Source organism: Corythoichthys intestinalis, chromosome 6 (genome assembly GCF_030265065.1).
Source record: "Corythoichthys intestinalis isolate RoL2023-P3 chromosome 6, ASM3026506v1, whole genome shotgun sequence".
Lineage (NCBI taxonomy): Eukaryota > Metazoa > Chordata > Actinopteri > Syngnathiformes > Syngnathidae > Corythoichthys > Corythoichthys intestinalis.
Window position 1 is genome coordinate 28,063,615 of NC_080400.1, and position 26,211 is coordinate 28,089,825.

Here is a 26,211-nt window from a genome sequence, read left to right on the forward strand (position 1 = left end):
GCCAATAGCCGCCGGTCTTCTTAGGAACCAGGAAGTAAGTCGAAGAAAAAACCCAGGGGCAAGCCCGAAGATCCAGAGGCTCAATGGGCCCAATTGCCAGGAGAGAAGACAGCTCCTGGTTCAGAGCCAAAGCTTTCACCAGGTCTGTGACCGTAGTTACCCTGACCCAGCAGTGGGTCAAGGTGATCACCCAGGGGTCCGAAACTGCAGTAGCCCCGTGACCAAGCTGCTGGTGGGAAAAAGCCCATTGGCCTCAGTCACTGGCCCTCCGGCCCCAAGGGAGTCACGCTGGGATACAACGCTGCCTGCTACTGACCAAGAGGCAAGTGAGCTTGGGCACAAAAGGAATCATACGAACTCTGGGAGACCTGCTATGGACCATAGTCATCAGCGGAAAAGCGTGCCGAACGATGAGGATGAAACCCAGCAGATGGACCCCCAGGACCACCTGTAGTAACGGTGCTCCTATGCAGGCCCGACAGCTGTTGCCTGGTCGTACGGGCCGTAATAGTCCTCTTCAAGGCAAACACTGTGGAGGAGCCAAAAAGATAGCAGGGCTCCCCCAGAATGCTTTGAGACATCCCCCGGGCCGCCTCAGTCTGGGGGAACTTGACAACGAGCCTGCACATCGTCATCATCCAGCCAAGCTCCCTCGTATCCAGAGCGAACGCATGCAAAGGCGCATCACTGAAACCCACCATAGAGGCATCAACACCACCTCTGGGCAAGGACACGAGAGGGCCAACAATAGATGAGCCAGAAGAATTACCGCTGCGCGCGCACCTGCACTATAAGCCCTGACAAGAATGTCGTCCATCAGTCGACACTGAGGCTGAGGGCACTGTACAATGGGACAAAGAGACTCCTCGGGGAGACGATGGGGGATGCAATTGCAGGTTCAACATCTGGCATGCGGTTGAGGCCAACAGCAGCTGGATCATGCATTGCCACCAGATAACAGCCATCAGAAGAGAGTCCTGAGACAGCCGCAGGATCCCAACGCTTTGAGTACCTAGGATGAGAAGGGGGCAGGATCCCAGAAGCGGACAGGCCCGCGAGCACAAACCGAAGAGGCCAAGAAGTGTCAGACAGGTCACGGCAAGCCCAGCACCTGTCAAGCGTGTCAGACGGCCCCAGGAGGGAACCGCAGGCAACACATCGGTGCGGGCCCTCCATAGCAAACACGGCCACAAGAACAGCGAGCTGCGGGAAGATGGGGCGACTGTCACCTACTCAGCAAGCACAGGCTGGATAGCGCAATGACTAATCCACGACACTCACCGCAAACAAGCGTCACCGTGGAAGCCAGCTCACAGCGAAAGGCCAAGCAACGCGGCAACGGAAACCAACGATCCGGTTGAGAGCGCCAACGAGAAAAAATAAACAGCCGAACAAAACTGGTGGTCATGCAAGTGGTGAGCCAGCCGGGATAACTCGCCAACACCACAAGCCGAGAAAGGGGTCACTTACGAAGCACTCGCCGGCACGGACTGTCAGCAGGTGCAACCAAAAAACAAAAATGGATGCAGCAGTCCAGCGTTCCACGAGCACATGCGTCTACGCAGCCTTAGGAGGGCGAATTCGCGGCTCCGACACACAGTCAACAAGGCTATCCCAACACGAACAGCAAGCAACTGCCACGCAAGAAGAAAATTGGGACCGGAAATTGGTTGCCACCAGAACTTCCGGGGGGTCAACCTGGGGTCTCAGGTGACTTCTTTGGTGTTACTACTTGCACTGCACATGCGCGAAAGGATCATTCTGTGCTTCAGCACCGCCTCTGGTGGTCAACAGGGATGAAATCAAACTTTCCTCCTTTAAAAAGAAAAAACAGACCCTGGTGCCAAAGACGCAAACATCTTGCATGAAAACTGTCTTTTACTCCCATCGCCCACAGCTTTCTGTCTCGTTTCACAAATGTTTTGCTTTCACCCATAAAAGGGTCTATGATTTTTGCGAAAGTTACACCACTAGATGGAGTGGCAGGGATGGCAAGAAGAAACAAACAAATAACCACCAAAAACAAAAAACTTCTGCAACCCACATGTTACTACAAATAAAAGTACAAGTACTTATTATTTTTATAGAGCCACAAACCACATTGAACATTTGTCATGAAAGAAAGGAGGATACATTGTGGTTATTTTTGTTCTTGCATGACAGTTAATAATGTTTCGATATTGTTTAAAGCCGTGTTTCCAACATTTACTGAGTCAAGGCAGAAAAATTGTTGACTAGCATTTCTCAACATAAGTCTGTCCAAACCTTCAAGATTCCACCATATATATGAAATAAACTGACAGATATTAAATGCCAGCTGTTGTTCTTTGCATTATTCAGCACACGTTGCCATACAAAGCAGATGTAGGTAGAACAGAGGCAAATTCACTCAAAAGAGGAGCCATGAGGCGAGGAGAAGATAGGCAAGGATGCGAGTGCTCCCCTGGTGTCTGTTAGCTGTTTTCTCTGGCCTGGGGCAACAGAGGAGAAGACGAGAGAGAGCGGGAACGTGCTGAGATTCATCATCATCATGGGGCATCAGTATGACGGAGGAGACACATCTTTCGAGCTAATTTTTACAAAGAAAACACAAGGGATGGGACTTTCTATTCACATTTTCTAACAGACAGCAAAAACAAGCCAAAAAAAACAATACTATTATCCTAAAGAGTCATGTGATAGCCTCTCATCGATAAAAATGCAGCAATGAAGCTTCAACAAAAGTCATACACATTGACTGCTCTCTGAGGACTGACAATTTAAGGCTTTCCTGCCCCCTAGTGACACGCACCAAAGGGACATTTCTGACATACATTTCCCCGTCACTATCCAATTAGTTCACGTTGCATTGTGACATGTTATGCAATCCACCTCCCGGCCACAGTCAAAACAAGACAAACAAACCTTCATCAGTCTGAGTGCACAATGGTGAGTTTAAGCACGTCTGGAGCAACATGACTCACTTCACAATGAATAATAATTATAAGACTCTTACTTACCCCTTTCCAAACTGAGATTCCTGCAAACTTCAAGTTCGGCCATTGAGTTCTGTCACAGGCTCCCTCCATACACTTTAATGTCCATTATTGACATGTTCGCTAGTCACTAAAAACATGCACCATCTCCAACAGTGGCTCAAATCATGAATTTGATATTTTCTACATCATCATAAAAAAAACTATAATACTGAAATGACTCTCCTGGACACCTGGCTCCTATGTTTGGAGCAGGCTTACATCTACGGCAACCGCACGCGCGCATCACCTCCTCGCTGTCCTCAGCGTGTAAGCCGATTTCTCACACGCTCCGTGGACCCACCGAATGACTGAGCGTGTCAGTGTGTGTGAGAGGGAGAGACTGCGAGTGTGTGCGTATTTGAAAAAAAAAGAAAAGAAAAAACCTAATGCACCAAAATAGTGACCCAATTTATGTTGGGTTGTGTCTCCCCCTGTCTATATTTTGATTTGAGTGAGTGAGTGAGTGAGTGAGTGAGTGAGTGAGTGAGTGAGTGAGTGAGTGAGTGAGTGAGTGAGTGAGTGAGTGAGTGAGTGAGTGAGTGAGTGAGTGAGTGAGTGAGTGAGTGAGTGAGTGAGTGAGTGAGTGAGTGAGTGAGTGTGCATTAAAAACACACCAACGCGCCAAAACAGTGACCTACTATACTGTATATGTTGCTTCTTCGATGCATGCTCCCTCAACGTGGCTTTTTTAAGAAAGTGTGCTTGTATTAGAGTGCACATGTGTGTGAGAAGCCCAAGACACATTATCATGATGAAAGTTTCCTCATTTGGGAGCCCTCCACATTAGTCTCGTTCACGGCGTGGTTCACATTAAAGTCATTTAATTTCGGATTGAAAGCAGGGAGACAATTATGAATGCACAAACACACACGCACAGACACATGCCTAGAATATGCACACAAACACTGAAAGTCAAGCAGGGGTCATCACCAAATCGATTAGTGCAGTCTGGAAGGAAAAAACAGAGACGTCTGAACACCAGTGTGACCCTCACTTGTGTGTGGTGGTGGATGCTACAGGGCTTTCTATTATTGCCAGTTTTGATTTAGCTTCAACCCAGAGCCCTGCACAGTTCCTCTCAGTGCATCTACCTTCCATCTTCTTTTCTGACAGAATTATTAGATTCCCTCAACCAACACAGCCCACCCCAAACCCTTTTTTCTCAGTCGCTTCATACTGCAAAAAATCTGGTGTGAGAGGTGGCTGACAGGTAGACATACAGAGATCCAGCACAAAGTGTGAGAGAATTGAAGAGGTCTAGTCTTAAAGGGTATGTAGTGGCAAAGGGGGTGTGAGACATCAATAGAACCGTTATGTGCCAAGATAACAAATATTGATAAAGTTAACAAAAAAATCAATCACATTAATGAGCAATTATCGAAAATAGATCGAAAATGACGAACATTTCCGAAAGTGTTCCGGAAACAGCCGAATGGGGCGGAGACGTCACGACAAGTGATTGACAGTCGAGGCGGAGCCAGGTGCCATTGTTTTTTAACGACGAGAGAGTAGCGTTGGGGTTTGTTTGACCAAAACATCACAAAAATGGTTCAAAACTGCTGTGCTATGTGGTGTACAAATAGTTATTTATCGGAATATAGTATCCATGAGTTCCTGAACGCGAAAAAAAAGCTGGACTACACAGACAATGGGTAAAGTTCGTCCGTGCAAAGAGGGCTAATTTTCTAGACACATCCTCCGGCACGCTTTTCTGTGGTGCGCATTTTCCACCTGAAAGTTTCTCGAACTATGGACAAGAGAAATCGGGTTTTGCTAAAAGATTGCTGCTCAAAGGAGATGCGGTGCCGACCATACAGGCGCAGCCACCTAAATGTCCCGAGATATCAATAAAGAGGACGATGACTGGTAAAGGAGGCTAAAGCTAAGCAAAGGAGGGGAGCAGCCAAGCTCGAAATGGCCAGAGTGAGTACTCTTTTATAATAAAAAATGTCGCGCATTGGATACAGGACTGGACACATGTATAAATTATCGTTCGTAAAATATATAGAACAAATCCTCTGATCCCATTCATATTTGTGTCTGTTGGCAGAGCGAAAAGCTATGATAGCGCAATAAATGATAATTATTCTATGCATTCCTTTATTTTGCAGTCACGGTGTATCAGCTTCACAAAAAGAAATGCAAAACAAATCATTGGTGTTTCCCACACGATCTGCTGCCGATGTTTCATCAGTGTCATTGCTCCCCTCAATGACTGCTTCATTACGCTGCATTGGCGTTCGTTTGGGCTCAAATTGGTAACCTAAAACACCGATTAAAGCTTTGTAACTCTCCTCGTCACCATTAGATGAACATTCGTTACGTCCTTCTACGTCGGATTCGTCGCTGAAACTAGAAACGAAATTGTCTGCCATCATCGCCGCCATTCAGTATTAAAGCACTGAGCCTTTTTCTTGTTGAAGAAACACCCCTCACTGTCAATTCTGAATTCTCTTTTATTGACAACGAGGGGTGTTTCTTCATGAGGGAACCTGGAATATGTGCAGGACGAACACAGTGCATCAGCATAAACAGCTCAAAACACCCCTAATTCTCCCCTCACTAGAAGGAATTATGTTGATGCAGACAGGCGCTGCCCCCCTAGTGGCAGGTGGCACTCTCTTCACTTGTCGTGACGTCACGCACACAATCTGCCAGATCTCGGGCGCCAGTCGTTTTAGCTTGACAATCGAGCCAAATTTCTCTCATTTTCTTGTGTGTAATTACACGAAGTGGCATGATATGAATACAAAAGGCATGCGTTTATGGATAAATGATGGAATATTAGAATTTTCCCAGGGCACTACATACCCTTTAAATATATATAAGTATTAACAGGACACACTCTAAAATGAATTTTCAACAAAAATAAGCCACCACATGCTACTTAGCTTACAGTACATAGTGTCGTTTTGTTTGTGAGCAGGAATAACACATTTGTCACAGACTGCAGTTACAAAATTCTCTGTTCAGATTTAAAGCCTTAAATTGGTGCTGTTTATTTTGATGCGTTAGAATTTAACTTGCAATTAAGCAGCTGTAAAAGGCACAAACGTGGAATGGAGTCTCCCTCTACTGTTCATTGTGTGACACGCACTAACATGAACATAAAATGAACTGATAAGAATTTACAGTACAATATTAGGATTTTAGGTTTGAGTTACAGTATTTATACTCAAGTCAGATTTATTTACAGGTCTAACCTAAAATATCAAAAGATGCCAAAAGAGCTTCAAAAACAGTTATTTAAAATGTTAAAGAATGATTTCACAGCAAATTATTTAAAACGCTGGGTTAACAAAGAGGAAAATTATAAGCCTCGATCCTATAAGATAAATGGCAAAATGCTATCTGTATCATCTGTTACCTTAAGTGCAGCTCTCAATTCAACATTGTGCCAGTTTAGTAGGAATTTATATAAAATGTCATTAAAACTGAAATTGTTTTATTTTTGGAGGAAGAAGCAGTGAAAAGTCGATTGAATGCAATACTAGTATTTGGGGAATTTCTTGCAGTCAAAAAAAAAATTTTTTAAACTCCAAAAACTCCAACGATGATTGTGTGCATAAAATACACGAGAGACACAGTACCTGACTTCCAATTTACCTTTTTCTTTTTTTTTTTTTTTAAATACAGCTTTACCTTGAGCAACTCTGTTGTCAGTCAAAAAGTGACGGCGGAACTGCGGCACCCCCTTCCTATTCAACACCCAGGCGCTCATGGCGGTAGGATGTCAATCTCTGAAAACAACATTAAAATAGTTCATGTCAGCATTTTACTTACTCTTATACTAGTAAATACAATGTTACAGCACTTGCACACAGTGAACATAATCTGCACATATACTGTAGTACTGGATATGAATGACAGGGACAGCTAACCTAGCGACACTCATCAGGTCTGTCTTGATTGACAGTAATTTTCCACAACTCACTCTCAACACATGTTTTAGTTTATGTCTACTCTCAAGTTGCTCCCATTTTCCACCGCTGTACTTCCTTCTGATCACCTTTCCCCACCTGTCGTCTGTCTGAACCGCTGTGATGTACAACTTCCCCTATACGCACAACACACACACGCACAAATAGTTCCAAAATCGGAGGATCCGGCGTTTGAGTTATGAGCGTCTGAAGCCTGCTGAACTAAGGAGGAGGTCAGAGGTCAAGTGTTTTCCTTTCACTGGTCCAAGTGAGTGAAATCACACACAAACTTCATTAGTGTGTCATATACAGTTTTGTATTACTTTACTATAATTTGAAGAAGGGATGTCCCGATTCAAACACGTGGTTGTAAATCAGGCCGATCGCGCCATTTTTCAGAGGATTGGAATCGGGTGAAAATGATCATGTTTTTAATTTTAAAAATACTGTATAATTTTTGTTTTTATGCTTCATGCTCAAACAGCACCACAGCCGCTCACCCTCCCGCCTGCAAAGCAGTACGGCCAAACTGTCTAGCTTGCGTTTGGTACTAAAGGCTAACGATAATTGACAGGTTGGTAACTTTGATCTTGCCAGTGAAGCTTGGTAGCTCGACGATCAAATGCACAAATGTGGCAATCATCGTGAAACTTGCATAAGTGTGCTATGGCAACACATTGTGTGAGAGGCTGTTCTCAGTTTGCCTGGTATAGACCCTACTCACATGACGTCACAACCACGCCTCTGCGCCATATTGTCCGTCTACTCGTCATGTTGATGCATTACCGCTACGTAAATTCCTCCTATTATGGCGTGTTTTTCTGCTCGTTAACATTAATAATCAAAACAGTGAAGGCGTGTGTGGCGGTTGGTTGCAATAACAGAGAAGATAGACGGAGAGACTTGAAGTTCTACCGTATTCCGAGAGACCCGGAGAGGAGAGCGAGATGGACTGCTGCAATTCGACGAGATAACTGGGCTCCAAACGATTACCACGGATTATGTAGTAGTCATTTTATATCTGGTAAGATGTATTTAATATATATTTAGAGGGTTTTGGGCTGACAATCACAATTAAGATCATTGCGAGGCTAATCGCCGACAACATACAGTTTCAAATTCAAGATGATTATTTCTTCCACCATCATTACATTTTGAATAATATTTAGCTGGTACCAAGTGAAAGAAGCTGGCCTCGTCTACGGCTCATCAGTTAAACAGGTGTGTCCAAACCTTTTGCAAAGGGGGCCAGATTTGGTGTGGTAAAAATGCGGGGGCTACCTTGGCTGATTTACATAAAACAATATATTTAAACAAATTTTAGCAAGCCCTTCTGTGTGTCACATTTGCTTTATTATTTTTTTAATTCATAATTTCAACAGTCTCGTCTTTGTGGCTTTCTCTTTCGACACTCGGACTCTTGCGAAATACTGCTGCTGTGAAAAAATAAACTAGCTTCAAGTTGCTATAATTTCTCGCTGCGTATTTTCCCTGTAATGTTGTCGTACATGTCAGCGTGTCTTGTTTAGTAATATTGCGTCACATCGAACTCTTTGAAAACAGCGACTGTCTCTTTGCAAATGAGGCAGACACAGTAGTTGCGTGTTTTATTGAAGAAATAGTCCAATATCCACCTATCCTTGAAGCGTCGGCCATCGCAGTCAACTTTTTTTTTTTTTTTTTTTTTGATTGTCGCCATTTTAGAAAATTGGAAGTAAAGGGTCACACGGGGTAATGTTGCTTAGAGTGCTGCTCTTAAAGTTTTTCAAACTTTCGTGACAATAGGCTGATTTTGTGTGGACAAGATAGTTGTAGATATCAGGGTAGCAGATGTCAGGCAGAGAGGGCGAAGACAGCGGGTCGAAAAATATCGATTTAGGCATCAAATATGGATCTGGCGAATGGATAGACTGAAGCTTTTCCACATAACGCCTTTTATGCAACGCATCCAATGAGTTTACAGCGTCTGAAAACACCGGGGCTTCCATGAATTGCTCTATAAACTGAACGACTAATTGAAACCATTGAGAATAGGGCTAAACAGAGACAAACAATATGGCGGCCGGATACAGCGACACGTCATTCTGTGCGAATCTGATTGGACGGTTGATTTTGTACCTTGCTCGAGAGGCCGTTAATGGGCTGGGTCCCAGACTACTTCTCACAGTGTTTGAAAAATACAGGGAGGCTGTGCCAGGCAAGTTCTCAGCAGCTTGAGCGTCAAAGTGTGAGTGGACTCACTCAATGAAGCATTTCATTAATACAAGCATTTTTCTATGTTATTCTTTAGGGGTGTAACGGTACACAAAAATCTCGGTTCGGTACGTACCTCGGTTTTGAGGTCACGGTTCGGTTCATTTTCGGTACAGTAAGAAAACAAAATGCAAAATATAAATGTGCTAGCTGTTTATTACACACTTTTGTGCTTTCAACAATAGGAACATTAGCCTATACAAAGCTAGAATTCTGCTCAAAAAGTAGCAGGTATTTAAAGATAATCCAACAACAGTTTGCCTTTCAGACCCCGCGTATTGGTCAGCTTTCTTTCTGAAAGAAAGAAGAAAAAAGAAGTCCTGTGCTAAAGAGAAAAGCAATCCCAATGACAAAGATTTTAACATGTATTTTACAAATGCAATGCTTCAATGAAACATTTTTTTTTCTTATGAACGGTTTTCAAAAGCTTTATTGGTGGATTTTCTCAAGTTAAAGCGCCACACAGAAATTAATAAATTTAATTGAGTAAGCAGGATGTGTGTATTATTTTTATTATTTAATTACAGGTGTTTTAGCTCATTTCAATTAATTTTATTTAAATGGGCTATTATTTATTTTATTATGTGTTTATATTTTAGAAATGTGATGTAGTATTCATTTATATTTAGAGCTGCAACGATTAATCGATTAACTTGAGTATTCGATTAGAAAAAAAATATTCGAATTAAATTTTGCTGATTCGAGTATTCGTTTAATTAAAGTGACGTTGTAATGGTTTATTTTGAAAGTGCTTTCATTTAGTTTTATTGATTAGGGTGGATACACTGCCTTCTATTCGGCCTCAATTCACATGGCTGAATCCAGGTGCTCCCTGTTAAGACCAACATAAGCAAAATTTTGTTTGAGGAAATTTTTTTTAATGCATTCGTAATTCATTTTATAGGTATATTTAGCCTATTTTTGTGGGAATATGTGTCTGAACCATTTGTTAAGAGCATTGTAAAAGAGTTTCAGCATTTTATAGCATTTGAACTAGCGGACTTGTGCGATGTAAGTTAGCCAATTTTTCTTTTGTTGTACATAGATCCTCATTTATTTATTTTTTTTAAACCGTTTGAGGTTCAGCTCAGTTAATTTAATTTTTCATGTTCCTTATTCGATTACTCGATTATTCGAACTAATGGTTTATCGATTAATCGACTACTAAAATAATCGATAGCTGCAGCCCTATTTATATTATATATTTTATGTTGTATAACTTTAGTTCCTATGTGAATATTAGTTCCTAATTGTTTTGTTGTGGTAGGAGGATTTTGTATTGAACACGGGGCCGTGTTGGTTATTATTATAGCAGAGAAGACAGCAGTAAATCAACAAAGACAAGTCAACTGTGCCCCGATCTACCACTGAAGTGATCTGATGGACTTGAAAAGTAGGTTACGATTGCATATTAGTTTGAAAATCGACCGGCTCCACCGTATTTTTACACGAGTGACTTCCGGCCCGATCCTAGCTACCGGTAGTAGTATTGACGCAGGAGGGCCACATCTCGCGTCAAATAATCAACTCTGCCGTTCTCGTGCGTCGCGTTGAGCCGCTTCTGGGACGTGTCTAACACACGGCCGCACTGCGACTGGTGTGCATTGGCTGATTGACTTTGACGCCCGCGCTTCACTGCGTTCTCGCAGCGGCTACGTTGTCGCGCCATTGACGTTTCTTAGCTGTCCTACCGTGTTGGTGCTCATTATAGTAGAGAAAACAGAGTAAATATAATCTACACAAAGAATCTGTAACCCGATCGACTCGCAGCCTCGAAAAGTAAAGGTTACATTACGTTAGAAACTCGTTCGGTACGCCTCCGTTCCGAACCGAGGACCCCGAACCGAAACCGTTCAATACAAATACATGTACCGTTACACCCTTATTATTCTTGCTTAAAAATAATTCACTTTATGAAGGCGGCACAGTGGGACAGTAACGTGTTAGGAACTTTTGTTTAAAAAAAACTTTTTTTCTTTATCGGATCGGGACTTGGTATCGGCAGATTTTCAAAATCAGGTGACTCACACTCTGGTGAAGAAATATGCGATCCGGTCATCTGTAATTTGAAGTGGTGTGTGATTGAAAGGTATCACTCCAAGACCTGTGTCTAATAGTATTCTCATAAAATAATACCAACTATTTTCTCATCAATGTAACCTCCACATTTAACCTGGTGCAAAGGTTTGAAAACCACTATTTTTTACTGATGGAAGAGTTCACACGCAGCACTTTCACCTGCATACTGTAAGTATTCCACTTCCTACACTTCCACCAATGACCATGGTACACCTGGGACGTAGGGCTTTGGAACACCCCATTTCAATTTTCACTTATTTTACAGAGATTACAAATTAAATTGTCTTTTTCAAAAGTAATAAATAATGAAGGATTTTTCTGAATAAAATTATTTACCAACCAACAGTAAAACTTTGGTTGGTTTTACTAAATGTTGTACCTCTCTAGTGTAAAGTATACATTTTCATATTCAGTTTGTTAGGAGGGTTTTTTTACTCAATTTTGTTTTGCGATTAAAAAACTTTTTAATAAAATAATCATTGACCTGTACATACGTCAATTCTGAGTTAAAATACAACATACAACCTTCCCTGTCAAAGGACTTACATCATAAAAGTGTTTCATGGTTGAACACTCATGTGGTTTCAAATGGCTGTCACAGTCTTATGCAACAGGTGGTACAACACTTACATATTTTCCACTTCCACAAAATCCATTCAATTGCGTTCAGGTCTTCCGTTCATTTTGGATATACTAAAGGTTTCAAGCCTATTAAGTGCTCTGAGCTATCTGCGGCGCACAGTCCCACATGGCCTGCTGCTTCTTTATACAATCTTGTTACTAAATTACTGTTTGTTTTCATACCGTTTTTCAATGAGACATGAGTAAATGATAAGGGACATTTTCCCCCTCCCTTTCTTAGTTTCTTATGAGCTGGCTTGTAGCTTTTGCAATAATAATGGTTTCATTGTTAGGTCTAAAGACAACCATGAAGTCAAACCAGTCAGCATGTCATTTATTTATATAATCATTATTAAAGCGGATATACTCATGTAAATTGACTTTTTAATGGCTTGCATACAAATAGTTCAATATCTGGACCACCTGTCCACCAGTTTACAGTGCTGGCCAAAAGTATTGGCACCCTGCAAGTCTGTCAGATAATGCTCAATTTCTCCCAAAAAATGATTGCAATTACAAATGCTTTGGTAGTAATACTTTATTTATTTTGCTTGCGATGAAAAAACGCAAAAGAGAATGGAAAAAAATTAAATCATTTTAATTTTCCACAAAACTCCAAAAATGGGCCGGACAAAAGTATTGGCACCCTCAGCCTAATACTCGGTAGCACAACCTTTAGACAAAATAACTGCGAACAACCGTATCCATCAATGAGTTTCTTACAATGCTCATGCTGGAATTTTAGACCATTCTTCTTTGGCCAACTGCTCCAGGTCTCTGAGATTTGAAGGGTGCCTACTCCAAACTGCCATTTTCAGATCTCTTTATAGTAGTGCTGTCAAAATTATCGCGTTAACGAGCGGTAATTAATTTTTTAAATTAATCCCGTTAAAATATTTGACGCAATTAACGCACAAATGCCCCGCTCAAACAGATTAAAATGAGGGTACAGTGAAAGGTGAACTTGTTGTGTTTTTCGGAGTTTTGCCGCCCTCTGCTGGCGCTTGGGTGCGACTGATTTTATAGGCTTCAGCACCCATGAGCATTGTGTAAGTAATTATTGACATCAACAATGGCGGGCTACTAGTTTATTTTTTGATTGAAAATTTTACAAATTTTATTAAAACGAAAACATGAAGAGGGGTTTTAATATAAAATTTCTATAACTTGTACTAAAATTTATCTTTTAAGAACTACAAGTCTTTCTATCCAGGGATCGCTTTAACAGAATGTTAATGTTAATGCCATCTTGTTGATTTATTGTTTTAATAAACAAATACAGTACTTATGTACAGTATGTTGAATGTATATCTCTGTCTTGTGTCTTATCTTTCCATTCCAACAATAATTTACAGAAAAATATGGCATATTTTATAGATGGTTTGAATTGCGATTAATTACGATTAATTACGATGAATTAATTTTTAAGCTGTAATTAAATCAATTAAAAATTTTCATCGTTTGACACCCCTACTTTATTGGTATTCTATGGGATTCAGGTCTGAACTCATTGCTGGCCACTTTAGACGAATCCAGTGCTTTCTCTAAAACCACTTTATAGTGCTTTTTGAAGTGTGTTTTGTGTCATTGTCCTGGTGGAAGACCCTTGACCTTTGAGGGAGACCCAGCTTTCTCACACTGGGCCCTACATTATGCTGCAAAATTTGTTGGTAGCCTTCAGACTTCATAATGCAAAACACACGGTCAAGCAGTCCAGTGCCAGAGGCAGCAAAGCAACCCCAAAACATCAGGGAGCCTCCGCCATGTTTGACTGTGGGGACAGTGTTCTTTTCTTTAAGGCCTCGTTTTTTCCCCTGTAAACTCTATGTTGATGCCTTTTCCCAAAAAGCTCTACTTTTGTCTCATCCGACCAGAGAACATTCTTCCAAAACGTTTTTGGCTCTCTCAGGTACGTTTTGCCAAACTCCAGCCTGGCTTTTTTATGTGTCCGGGTCAGAAGTGGGGTCTTCCTGGGTATCCTACCATAGAGTCCCTTTTCATTCAGACGCCGACGGATAGTACGGGTTGACACTGTTGTACCCTCGGACTGCAGGACAGCTTGAACTTGTTTGAATGTTAGTGGAGGTTCTTTATCTACCATCCCCACAATCTTTCATTAAAATCTCTCATCAATTTTACTTTTCCGTCCACATCTCGGTAGGTTAGCCACAGTGCCATGGGTTTTACACTTATTGATGACACTGCGCACGGTAGACACGGGAACATTTAGGTCTTTGGAGATGGACTTGTAGCCTTGAGGTTGCCCATGCTTCGTCACAATTTTGCTTCTCAAGTCTTCAGACATTTCTTTGGTCTTCTTTCATTTCTCTATGCTCGGTGTGGTACACACAAGGACACAAGACAGAGGAGAGTCAATTTCAATCCATTTTAAATGGCTGCAAGTGTGATTTAGTTATTGTCACCGCCTGTTATGTGCCACAGGTAAGTAACAGGTGCTGTTAATTACACAAATTAGTGAAGCATCACATGATTTTTCAAAGGGTGCCAATACTTTTGTCCAGCCCATTTTTGGAGTTTTGTGTAAAATGATAATTTTGAGTTTTTTCATTGCAAGCAAAATAAATGAAGATATTACTACCAAAGCATTTGTAATTGCAATCATTTTTCTGGGAGACATTGAGCATTATCTGACAGAATTGCAGGGGTGCCTATACTTTTGGCCAGCAGTGTAATCTAAAACTAAGTAAAAAAGTAGGACTTTAGTTATCTGGCCATTTCTTGAAATGTATTTCTGGACTGTTACATCATAGCTAATATGATCACCATCCCCATCCCTACATCTCTAAAACTTTGAGGTTATTTAGACAAAACTATATTCACAGACAATTTTTAGAACACTGGAAAGTTCTTTAAAATCAACAAAAAGTTCCCATTAACCCGATTTTACACCTGTATGGTCATTCAAAATATTGATACATGACAAATGTCTCCGTAAAGTGGAAATATACCGTAATGTTCAACATACTGTATAATTAGCTAGAATCCTACTTTGTAATGGGTAATTTGAATGCGTATCTACTGTTACGTTCACATCAAGAGGTGGAGTAAAGACTATTACTTCCCCCTCTTCCCATAAGTGCTTGTAACACGAGGAGGCTTCTCATCTGTCATCGAGGTCTCAAACCTCCAGGGAATCCACCCGGTTCTCTCAGCCAGGAGAGCGAGTGACTTGAAATAATAAACGCGACACACTTGCTGATGCACGCCATCACTCATGATGAGAATGACAAAAAAAAAAATAGGCTGAGGATACCCCCGAGTGAGGGTTTTGTCAGAGTAGACTTAAAGCGGAAATGTGAAGTAAGGTTGGCCAACCATGTTTTTGAATAATATCAATGGCTAAACAATTATAAGCATATTTTCGTTTTTTTTTTTTTTCGCAACCCTTCAAGATTCTTTGTTTAACCCATAGCAACGCCCTAGACAACGAAAATGCTTTTCTTCGGCAATCTTCGGAAATAACGTCATACGGAGAAGTGCGAGGGAAGTCCGCCATAGAACAGTATTGTTTGTTGCATTCTTCTCGTTAAGATGCCACGGCGGTGTGTGGCGATGTTTTGTTCTAACTCAAATGAAAAGTTGTATGAGTGGCCAAAGGATAGCAGGGCACGTAAATGGACATCTTTCGTTCGCACGAAGCGAATGAATTTCACGCCATCATCGAGTAGTGTTCTCTGCTAGAAACACTTCGAAGATGCCTGCTTCCTTAACCGGCCTGCTTATGATTAAGGATTTGCCAAAAAGTAAGTGTGATTTTTGGATAGATGACTGATGACTTTGTCAAAGCAGAGCTGCCAACTGTTGTGGAATGAACCGTAGAAGCTAGCGACGTTAGCCAAAAGCTAACTCGTGGCAATCCCCGATCATAGTTGTTGTTGCGTTCGCTAGGTTAAGCGTGTTTAAATTGTGCTTCAGCTACGATCTTGTCCGAAAGGGTTAATCCACTGTCAATCGGGAAAGGGGTGTGGATGTGCATTTAAGCGGGTCGGCGTCACGGTAATTCACGGTCACGTTACAGTAAGAGACAAACACCGCCGGTGAGTTTGTGCACATTTATTTGTATTTCTATTATGTATTTCCACCTTCATGCTTCAAGCATTGCATTGCATTTGTATGGTTCGGCGTTTCTTTCACGGTGATCGCTTGATAGCCTTCTAGTTTGTGTTTAATGAGAGCCGCTGACAGGTGACAGCTGACGAACAAGCGTGTTGGTTTTAATGTCTCGCAGCAAATCAGCGAGCGCGCAGGTCACGCAGTGAATCATGGGAAATGTAGTCTCGGGACAACACTGAAGTGGTGCTTTGTAATCTGTTCGCTTGTGTGAAAAAACTACATTTCCCCACGCCATTAGACACCACTTCCTGCCGAGAGCCCCAAGTTGTGTTCGTACTGTTAGCTCCATGTGTTAATAAAGAAACAAAGTTGTCAGCACGTCGTGTGTTCGATACCTTTGTCAACAAAAAGCTCATGACAAGACACTATGCACGATCTGTTTAAGAGACGCTGGGACTGGAGAGCTGTGAGTAGTAGGAGGCGAGGGGAAGATCAGCGAGAAGCAAAACTTCGCGGTCGAATGTGCCGGCAGTCCGCTATTATTTTGTTTTCTTATTATTGCCACAATAAAGTGGAGAAAGCCATCAACGACTCAACTTCTTCTTTCCCCCCCAATGTTTTTATATTATTATTTTATATGCACGAGAGCTGCCGGATCTACCAAAATGAACATGAAGTCTGATTATTATTTTTTACACAATGTCATCAGATAGGCAAAAACATAAAATTATGTGCAAATGCCTGCATCTTCAAATCATGAAAATAATAACAGCCCATATTTTACCAATCTTGTAATCCCGATGGGTCTTGTCTCCAACTCCATAACTCCATTCCATGTCAGGTAGTCTAGGCACATTGTTTGCATCCTGATTAGCGTCTGGCTAATACATGTTAGGTCCAACATGAAATTCCAACCTCCTCTTCTTCCTCCAACTCTTCAAAAACTTGGATCTCCTCCCTTGCGCTCGTTCTATCGCTTATATCGCTGTTTGAATCATTGTTTGAAGGGCTTTGTATGGCGGCCTTATGGAGCGCTGCCATCGCTGTTCTCGGTGTGACGTATCAATTCCGGGTTCGTCCGCTTTCAGGCTCGAACTTCAGAAACGCAATTATTTTGTCAAATATACAACATATATTTTTTTCATGCTTTATTTGTTGGACAATGTTTAATTACTTTAAATGTGACCCTATTTGGCATATTATGAAATTACTTCACATTTCTGCTTTAAGACAGATTTAAGTAACACAATCAGAACGAAGCATACAGGGTGACCCAAAAAAAAGTTTACACTGCCATAATACAACTTAAATGCCATGTTTATTCATCTTAGAATTAGAATTTAATCACAAATTATACATTATTGTAAAGAACATGTACAGTACACTCTATTTTTCAATGTGTCCTCCCTTAAGTGTCACAACAGCCTCCAGGCGCCTGCGGAACGCTTGACAGGTCTTCTTTATGTAGGATGCTGTCATCTTTTCCCAAGATCTAACAATGGACCTCTCCAAGGCTGCCACAGAAGTTTGTGGCTTCTTACAGGCACTGTCCTCCACAGTTGCCCATATGCTATAATCCAGGGGATTGAGATCTGGACTCTAGGGTGGCCACATATCACCTTGTCAATCAAATTTTTGGTCCCCACAGATCGGGCACTTCCAGACCCAGGTTTTCGTGAGGCTGTTCCAGTATCTTTCAGCTTCTTTTTAACTTTGTAGACTGCACATCTGGATATTCTCAGATTTGCTGCAATTTCAGTAGGTGTCAGACCGGCACGCAGCAATTCAGGTACAGCTAAAGTTTTCTTCATTTTCAGCAGAAGCACAGGAATTGTAGAGACGAGAGATTACCAACTGCATTGAGTGACCTTAATGAATCACTTAAGCATGACAACCTATTTAGATATGTTTCAATGGCTTTTAAACAAGCAGTCAACTGAGTGTAAACTTTTTTTGGGGTCACCCTGTATAGGGTACGGGCAAACATGCAGTTTATTTGACAGCAAAATCAAATGTTCCAGCTACACATATACAGCATAATGAATCCACATGGATCAAATGATGAAAATGCAAAGTGTTTATGACCTATGAGTAAAGTGGATGGTTGTCCTGAGCATTAAGGATAGTGTTTGTTCACATCTCTGTCTTTGCTCTGTTTGAAGTCACCCTTGTCTTGCTGATAATACATTGTTATGGCTATTCAAAGGTTGCATGTCACATCCACACAGCCTGAATGGCCCCTCAAATTCATGTAATAAGACAATGACCTGATAAATGCAGACACAAAGGGAGGAGCATCTGTCCGTTCCATACTGACACATGTCACAGTGCCCGCTTAACTTTATGCCACCAGCTGTCATTTGCAAATTAAGCAAATATCAGGCAGGCAATTCCATTTCAAATGAGGCTGGGGTACTGTGTTAAACATAAATAAAAAACAAATACAACAATTTGTAAATCATATTCAACCTTTATTTCATTTATTACACTACAAAGACAATATATTTAATGTTCAAACTGATAAAACTTAAAATTGTTTTTAGCAAATGAGCATTACATATTAATTTGATGAATTTGACACATTCCAAAAAAGTTGGAACAGGGTCATGCTTATTACTGTGTTACATCACCTTTTCTTTTAACAACATGCAATAAATGTTTGGGAACTAACAAAGTAAAATTAGTGAGGCACAAATGACTTTGGTCAGGACAACACAATTAATGGATTTCCTGGTCACAGTTGTGCAGAAAAAAGAAATCTAGCTGTCACTAAGGCAGAAATAAAATATTTGAATAGAGCAATTTGTTATGACTTTGGTTTTGAATTCCATCTGTTTCTGTAATTTTCTAGCCATGTATTTTTAAATGATTTATTGTTGGGGTGATGATGAATCTGGTGCAACATTAGTAACCCATATAGCCCCTCCTCATATCAAATCAATAATCAACAACATTACTTGTGGAAAGATTGCATTAATGTCGGTATATTTGCAGAGAAAAATAAACTGAGAGGGACAGTCTGAATTAGAAACACTTCCTGTTCCACACAGGTCAATGAGTGACCTCACATGTAAAACTTGTTAAAGAGTTATCAGAGGGGAGAGCAAACAGTCTGCTTACGGCTTCACACGCATAGATGCACCGGGGGAGTAGTTTTAGTGCAAATAGAGGTCAGGTAAATGACACTGTAATATCACATTCAGCACGATGTTAAAACTAAACCTCTAACATTATTTGAAACCTTGTTGTCTGATAATGCTCATTTTTGAATGCTACACAGTTTGGATAAAAGAAAAACACTGAATTTATTTCCTCTGAAGTGTCTCCTTCCATTTAAAGTGCCTATAACAGCAAAAAGCATGTTTATTTCATATTTCACACGGTATATTATGCTCCTGAATGAAATTGACCGCTTGGATGTGTGTGGAAATGATCGTTTTAGTTATTCCATTTTTTTAATTCCGCGCCATGAAAATGAGTGACTTCTGGGTCCATTCTCGGGTTGAGGACGAACGCGAATGTGACGTCATCCAGGTCAGCATCTCACAATACCGCATTGCTTTATACACTGCAGATGGACTGCGGATTCAGCTGATTTTGTGGATTAATTTGTTTATTTTTTACATCACGCCAGCCAAATGTGCTGCAGGGTTTTGTTGCTGCACCAGAGAGAGGCGTGTGTGCCTTTTTGGGATTCAAAAGCCCCCAGCCCGTGATTGGCCAAAACAAGTCCAACAACTGTGGGGCCATTGGACTTACGAGGACGTGAGTAAACATCATGTTTTGTTTTATGTCAAATACTGGGATCATGGCTCACGTTTTAATACGGAGGCGGCTTGCATTTTGTGGCCGACAATGCTCCTTGTCCACCGAGAATGCCACTCGGCCGACGCCTGGCCGCTTGTCGCACACACCCCTAAGTCCTCTTTGCGTGCCTGCCGGGAGAGCGCTATACTTGGCTTATGCTCGTTCGGTTCTCCATATCATCCAGACTTCCAGCCCCCTCTACCCTCTTCGTGTGCCCGGCAATAGACCACTATCCTTGGGTTGGGCTCGGGCAGCTACGCGCTCCTCCGACGTCGGCTGGCTTGTCCGGTGGTCATTCTTCAGGTGCTTCCCCGGCAAATGAGCTCTCCTGCCCGCAGCAGGAGAACGACAAGCTGTAACTTGCTCACCGCCGGGGGGGTTGCCGATCCGTTGTGACATTCGACGACCGCCGTCAGACATGATCCAGGGTAGTTTCGTGTGATTTTTCGCTTAGAATGGTGGGAATAAGACTTGGAAACGCCGCTCGGTTTGGGTTAGCATGTCAGCTAGCTGTCACGCCTCCTGGTTTGTTTATGCTCTCCTAAGCCAGGGCAGAGAAATGACAAAAGCCGGACAAACTCCGGTGGCATAAAATATCGTTCGGGAGGTGCAAAAAGTCAATAGTCTTGATCATTATGGAGTAAATTTGCCGTGTAAAACTGAATAAATGCATTTTTAATATTTAATATTCCATTTAGCAAAAGACAGTTATTTGTCATGACCATATCATTTATTTAGCAATTGGAGGGAAATGCTAGGATAAAAAGAACATCCTGCAAAATTATTGGAGTAGAGACAGTGAAACAAGGACATTTTGCTGCTCTCTTTATAGCATTTTCCTCGTTCTGAATTATTTCCCCTCAATGGGCTGAATTCTAAATCGGATGAAATTGTGACCCTGCCGACGTAATCCTCCAACTGGGGACGCTAGAGCACTATAATGACAGGCAGGGGCTAAACAGTAGATTAAAAGACTAATTTCTCATCATCTGCGCTTTGCCAAATTAATGTATAGAGTAGAATTGTCTCAAAATATTACTCTAAGTCACATAATAATGCTATTTAAGATTTTTTATGCTGTCCCAGGCACTTAAGTTCACTATACAGTTCCTACAATTATGATACATGCAGTTGTAAACACACTGTATGATGCTGGGTAGAAAGAAAGAATGGAAATGGTCATGCCAAGTCTGCCTCCATGAGCTCTTTGACCTGATAAGGAGCCAGAGCAAACCTGGAAAAACCAGTCGGTTACTAAGGGGTCAGAGTCGGGGTGGGGGGGTGGGGGGGGACACATCCAGAAAGCATGACTGGGCGATATCGCAGGAGCTTAGAAGTCATAAAACCCCCCAAAAATGTGGATCTTTTTTATGGGCTTGTACAGATTAAATTTGGCCAAAAAAATGGAAACTAGTGAAATGAGAAATGGAAGGTCATACCTTCACTTTCCCCCCTGTAACTCCAGAGGTGGGAGGAAACTATTCATGTCATTAAGAAGCACAGCAGGAAGAAAGTCAATTTGAATTCAAACATAGATTCATAAATTTAGTAAAACATAATGAACAACTAGAATAGGAGTATATCAAACTCCCATGTGATACATTGAAACGGTTCAGACCACAAGGACACTCAGATTCGTATTTTCCGTGTCCAAGCAGCTGAACAGGACCAGTGTTCGGCCATTCCTTACTACGCGGCGAAACGTCCTACACAATGCTCAGCGCACTTGCGCATTAATCCACACGCATGCGCACATCGGTTAGAAGCGGCGACTACTCACTATTTTTGTTTTTATTTAGTTATTTAGAACCTTTTCACTGCCTCAAAGATACTTTTTGAATGTATTACCCTCTCATACTTTTACCCATGGTTTTTTTTGTGTGTTAGCTTTGAAGCAGTTGACCACATTAGTCACGTAGCGCATGTAAACCGTCCTTATTTGACATAAATATATTTAAGTATTTTCTGAAGCCATTTTTTTAGTACGTTATTCCTGTATGCATCTAAACAAAACAAGTTTAGAGCGCACGGTAGTACTCTGGGTGTCAAATTCGACTAAAGTAGGACGTTTCGCCGATGTAGCAGATTTTGGCAGAACACCGGTTATAAAGAAAAGAAGAAAGAAAGTCAATTTGAATTCAATGTTTGCTCTTCAGGTCCAAAGTTCACATTTATTGCCAGAAGAAAAAAAGCGACAAAAGTAGTGGTGTAAGTACCGGTATGACTGTTATGACTGTCCGGTCATCCAGGAGGTGCTTAGATTAGAGCCGCAGCTCCTCCAAATCGAGAAGGGCCAGATGATGATGTGGTGTGCTGTGCTAAAAATGTGTGGTTTAATTTGGCACGGGAACATGGAAAGAAAAAAAAAACAAATATTGCGCAATTAAGAGACATTAAACATTGTTTTTAAATAAATGCGCCTTGTATACGTGTGAATGTACAGTGTATCACAAAAGTGAGTACACCCCTCGCCATACTCTACATCAAATTGGTGTGCATGGCTGTCATCCCAGGAGGAAGCCTCTTCTGAAGACGGTACACAAGAAAGCCTGCCCATCTCATCAGACCATAGGACATGGTTCCAGTAATCCATATGCTTTGTTGACATGTCTTCAGCAAACCGTTTCTTGTGTACCGTCTTCAGAAGAGGCTTCCTCCTGGGGTGACAGCCATGCACACCAATTTGATGTAGAGTACAGCGTAGGGTCTGAGCACTAACAGGCTGAACCCCCACCTCTTTAATCTCCGCAGCAATGCTGACAGCACTCTTGTAACAAGTCACATGACATTTTGGAGGGAAAATAACTAGCAGTAGTCAATTTGGACATTTAGGGATGTACGTTTTTTCAAAGGGGTGTACTCACTTTTGTTGCCAGAGGTTTGGATAATAATGGCTGTATTTCGAGTTATTTTGGGGGGAAAATAAATTAACTCTATCATATAAGCTGCACACAGACTACTTTTCATCATGTCAAAGTTCCATTTTGTCAGTGTTGTCCCATGAAAAGATAAACTGAAATATCTGCAGAAATGTATCCACTATATATATATATATATATATATATATATATATATATATATATATATATATATATATATATATTAGTGCTGTACGATATGACAACATATATCATCATCCTGTTCACCAAAATAAATGAAGAATCACGAGTTGTTGACCCTTGCATCCTCCACTTCTCTAAAATCACATCAGTTTTCACTTCTGCCTTATCACAAAAACTTCACACATGTAATTCACATCCAAATGTGTTTGTACCCATACACGCTTCCAATATGGCTCATGACTTGAGTTATTCATGAGGGTGCAGAGCGCCTACATGCAGCATCTCGCATTACCCCTCCTACAACTCTATGCCAGCAAACTGATACACTGCTCACAATAGTGCGCCCACATCACAACAGGGAGTCCCTTTACGACTGAAACATTCCATCACACACATACACATGCATAAAGTATCTACATGCAGGGGCGAAGACTACTACATTTGTGAAAATAAAAAAATATTGCAAGCTCAAACAAGGGTCTATTATTGTTTTATGAGTATTTGTGACTTTTCAGGGAATGGGGGAGTCAACAATAGACATGTCAATCATAAATAACACAAATAAAATAGTCTCAAGTGCCGATGCTTGATGTTGATAAAGACGTCAGATATTTTGGTGCAAAGAGCCTTTCCAGGGTGAATTCCAGGCCTTGATGGACAAATTAGTCCTCATCAATTTAGATGGGTGATGCTAAATTGCCAAGCTTTTTTTTTTTTTTTTAACAAAACCAGCTGTTCTTAAACTTTATATACCATATGTACAGTGTACAGTGTCCCCACTGTATGTATGGACTGGCATTCTATCAAAAGTTAATCGCTACTCACTTGTATTCAACAACTGTTCTGAATTGGATTTAGAAAACATTTAACACACTGCAACATTAAATACAGTTTGAACAATAACACCTAACTTGAGGAAAGGGGGAAAACACTATTTTAACTAGAAGATCCCAATTCTGGAGAAATTGTGTGGAGATATTAGCTGTGCTGTAGGGAAAACACTATTTTAATAATACTCCTATTAAGATGTATTGCATATAGTTTAAATTCAATAAAGTTTTTTTTTACAGAACACGTGTACTGTGAAAGTTACACTTTCAACTTTCACTTTGAATTCAGGGATTTCTCTGCAGAGAAAGTCTGCACCCTGCATAAGGGTTGTTTTATGTGTGGCCATGAGTAATATGAACATACTAGTAGCTATGCACTATTATAAATTTGAAAAAAAAAAAAATATGGCGGAAAACACTCAGGTGACTTGAAGTTCCGCTCTGAGACCCCCAATTTAAATAACTTTCACAATTGTCCGATATACATGTGTGATACATCATTGGAAAGCTTAAAATCTCAATTTTCGGGGGGGGAGGGAGAAAAATTTTGGGCAGGAGGGCATTTTATTAAAAAATATATTTTTTAAACAGCAAAACCCTATCCGGAGGTGAGAGCACGCGAGAACAGAAATACAGACGCCATGACTTTAACGAGATATTATCGCATACTTACTTTGTTTCGGTCCAAAAACTCAATGTAGCATGTATCACTGAGTGTCAAGACACAGCTGTGAATGGCCACAGCTGGATTTTTTTGTGATTTTAAGGGGGAAACATGGTCATATAACAACGGTCGCGATGCAGAAATCGCAGACATCAAGGAGTGGTCGAGATTTTCTTTTTCATATGTTCACCCTTTTAAACGTTTTTTTTTTTTTTTTCAATTTTTTTTTGTTTTGATCAATTATTTGTCATCTAACATATCGGAGAAAATGCGACAGTAACAAAAAAAAAATACAATTAAGCGATAGTTATATGGTAGATAACCATGACTTTTTTACAGATTTTTTTCAATGTGACATAATTTGTTTCAAAGTTTAAAATATGTGAGTGAATAATTTTTTTCAAGTGTTTTTTTTTTTAAACTGAAATATGAGACATCAATGAATGATTCTAAGCTAAAAATGACAGACATTTTGATAATAAATATAATTAATTACCTTCGTTTTATGGCTGGGTTGAAACAAAAGGGGTTGCGCGACGTCTGTAAACGGGGGTTTTCAGGGTAAAACGGACAATTTAAAAATAGTTTGGGGGCTTCATGTGCCATGAATCTGCTATGGCAGCATATAGACATATTGTTCTATCAAACACAACAGTTGTTTTGGCTTAAAAGACAGCAGTTTCTTTTAAAGAGGTCTGCAAGAGCAGAAACTGCTTTTTCCGCCATATATATATATTAATAATAAAAATTCACAAGCCTACAATAGATGTTTTGGTCACATTGGATGAAAAATTCACTAAATGACAAATTGTGTGTTAATGTGTAAATTGTGTTTCTTGTTTTTGCCTTCTATCATCCTCGTTCATCCAAGTACAGAGAGCCACTAGATCAAATTGGAGAAAAATCCCAAAGGACTCCCTCTCTCTGGCTGGGGGAGTGCCCCCATGTCTTCTCTCTGGGATGGCTACCGACTGAGTGTTATAAAGGCCTTTGTTATGTTGCCTTGCTGCAGAAAATCTGCAGAAAAGGCACAATGGCGAGAAACAACCACATGTGAGTGGAACAGTCCATCTTGATTAGTGATTGCAAAAATGAAAAGGAAAACTGGCAGTCATTTTTTAAGTGTTTTAAACTTCTTTAAGGTCAGAGGAATCGTCAGAATGGTGGATGGTGTGTACTTATTTCTTATTTACTAGACAATGAAAACACGAAGCTCAAAAAAAAAAAAAAAAAAAAAACATGTTTAGTTGACAGCACCTCAAATAAATAATAGGGATAACAAATGATTGATTAGATTGCACAAAGTTGCAACATATCAACTTATGAAGCACACATATGTCTTACAGTATTTTTGTTTTGTTTGCTTACTTACTTTTGTAGCTCTTGACAGCTCCTTTACAAAGTCCTGACAGCCTCAGCAGAGTGGTCCTGCCTCCTGTATCCATCCATGCTGTGTGGAAAACAGTTGTCTATATGTCATTGAAGTAAGTCAAGGTGCTAGTGGTTTTGCTCGAACAAGTAAAGAGAATGCCACCAGACCTTACTGTGTGTGTGGCAAAGCAAAAGCCAGCCACCAACACCACCAAAACCTCAAGCATGGTGCCTTATTCAAACACTGCTCCTCCTGGTGTGGGAACACTGGTGAGCCAGAAAACATGGAATGGATTACTTACGTCAGGCCGAGAAACTTAAGGAATGTTGAAGGAAGGTTAACAGTATTTTTAATATTGTTAAAGATGCTTGTTCTTTTCTCAAAAAAATAAATATATGAATCATTGAAAGTGAGTTAAATTGTGATAGATAGGGGCGGGGGGGTAATTTGACACCTATCTTAAATTATTGATCAATCAGTCAAGGGCAAAATTTGACCTCTTAGTCCAGTGG

The 26,211-nt window shown here is 40.8% G+C and overlaps 1 protein-coding gene across 1 annotated transcript in view; it reads right to left on the minus strand.

Moving 5' to 3' along the window:
• The window catches only part of plch1 (phospholipase C, eta 1), a 148,706-nt gene extending 122,794 nt beyond the window's left edge, over positions 1–25,912 (minus strand). Inside the window, exons 1-2 of the mRNA XM_057838266.1 lie at positions 25,700–25,912; positions 6,660–6,757 (exon numbers count right to left, since the gene is read on the minus strand). Of these exons, the coding sequence (XP_057694249.1) occupies positions 6,660–6,738 (79 nt within the window). The 5' untranslated portion in view covers positions 6,739–6,757; positions 25,700–25,912. The remainder of the gene's footprint in view (positions 1–6,659; positions 6,758–25,699) is intronic.
• Positions 25,913–26,211: the final 299 nt, after the last annotated feature.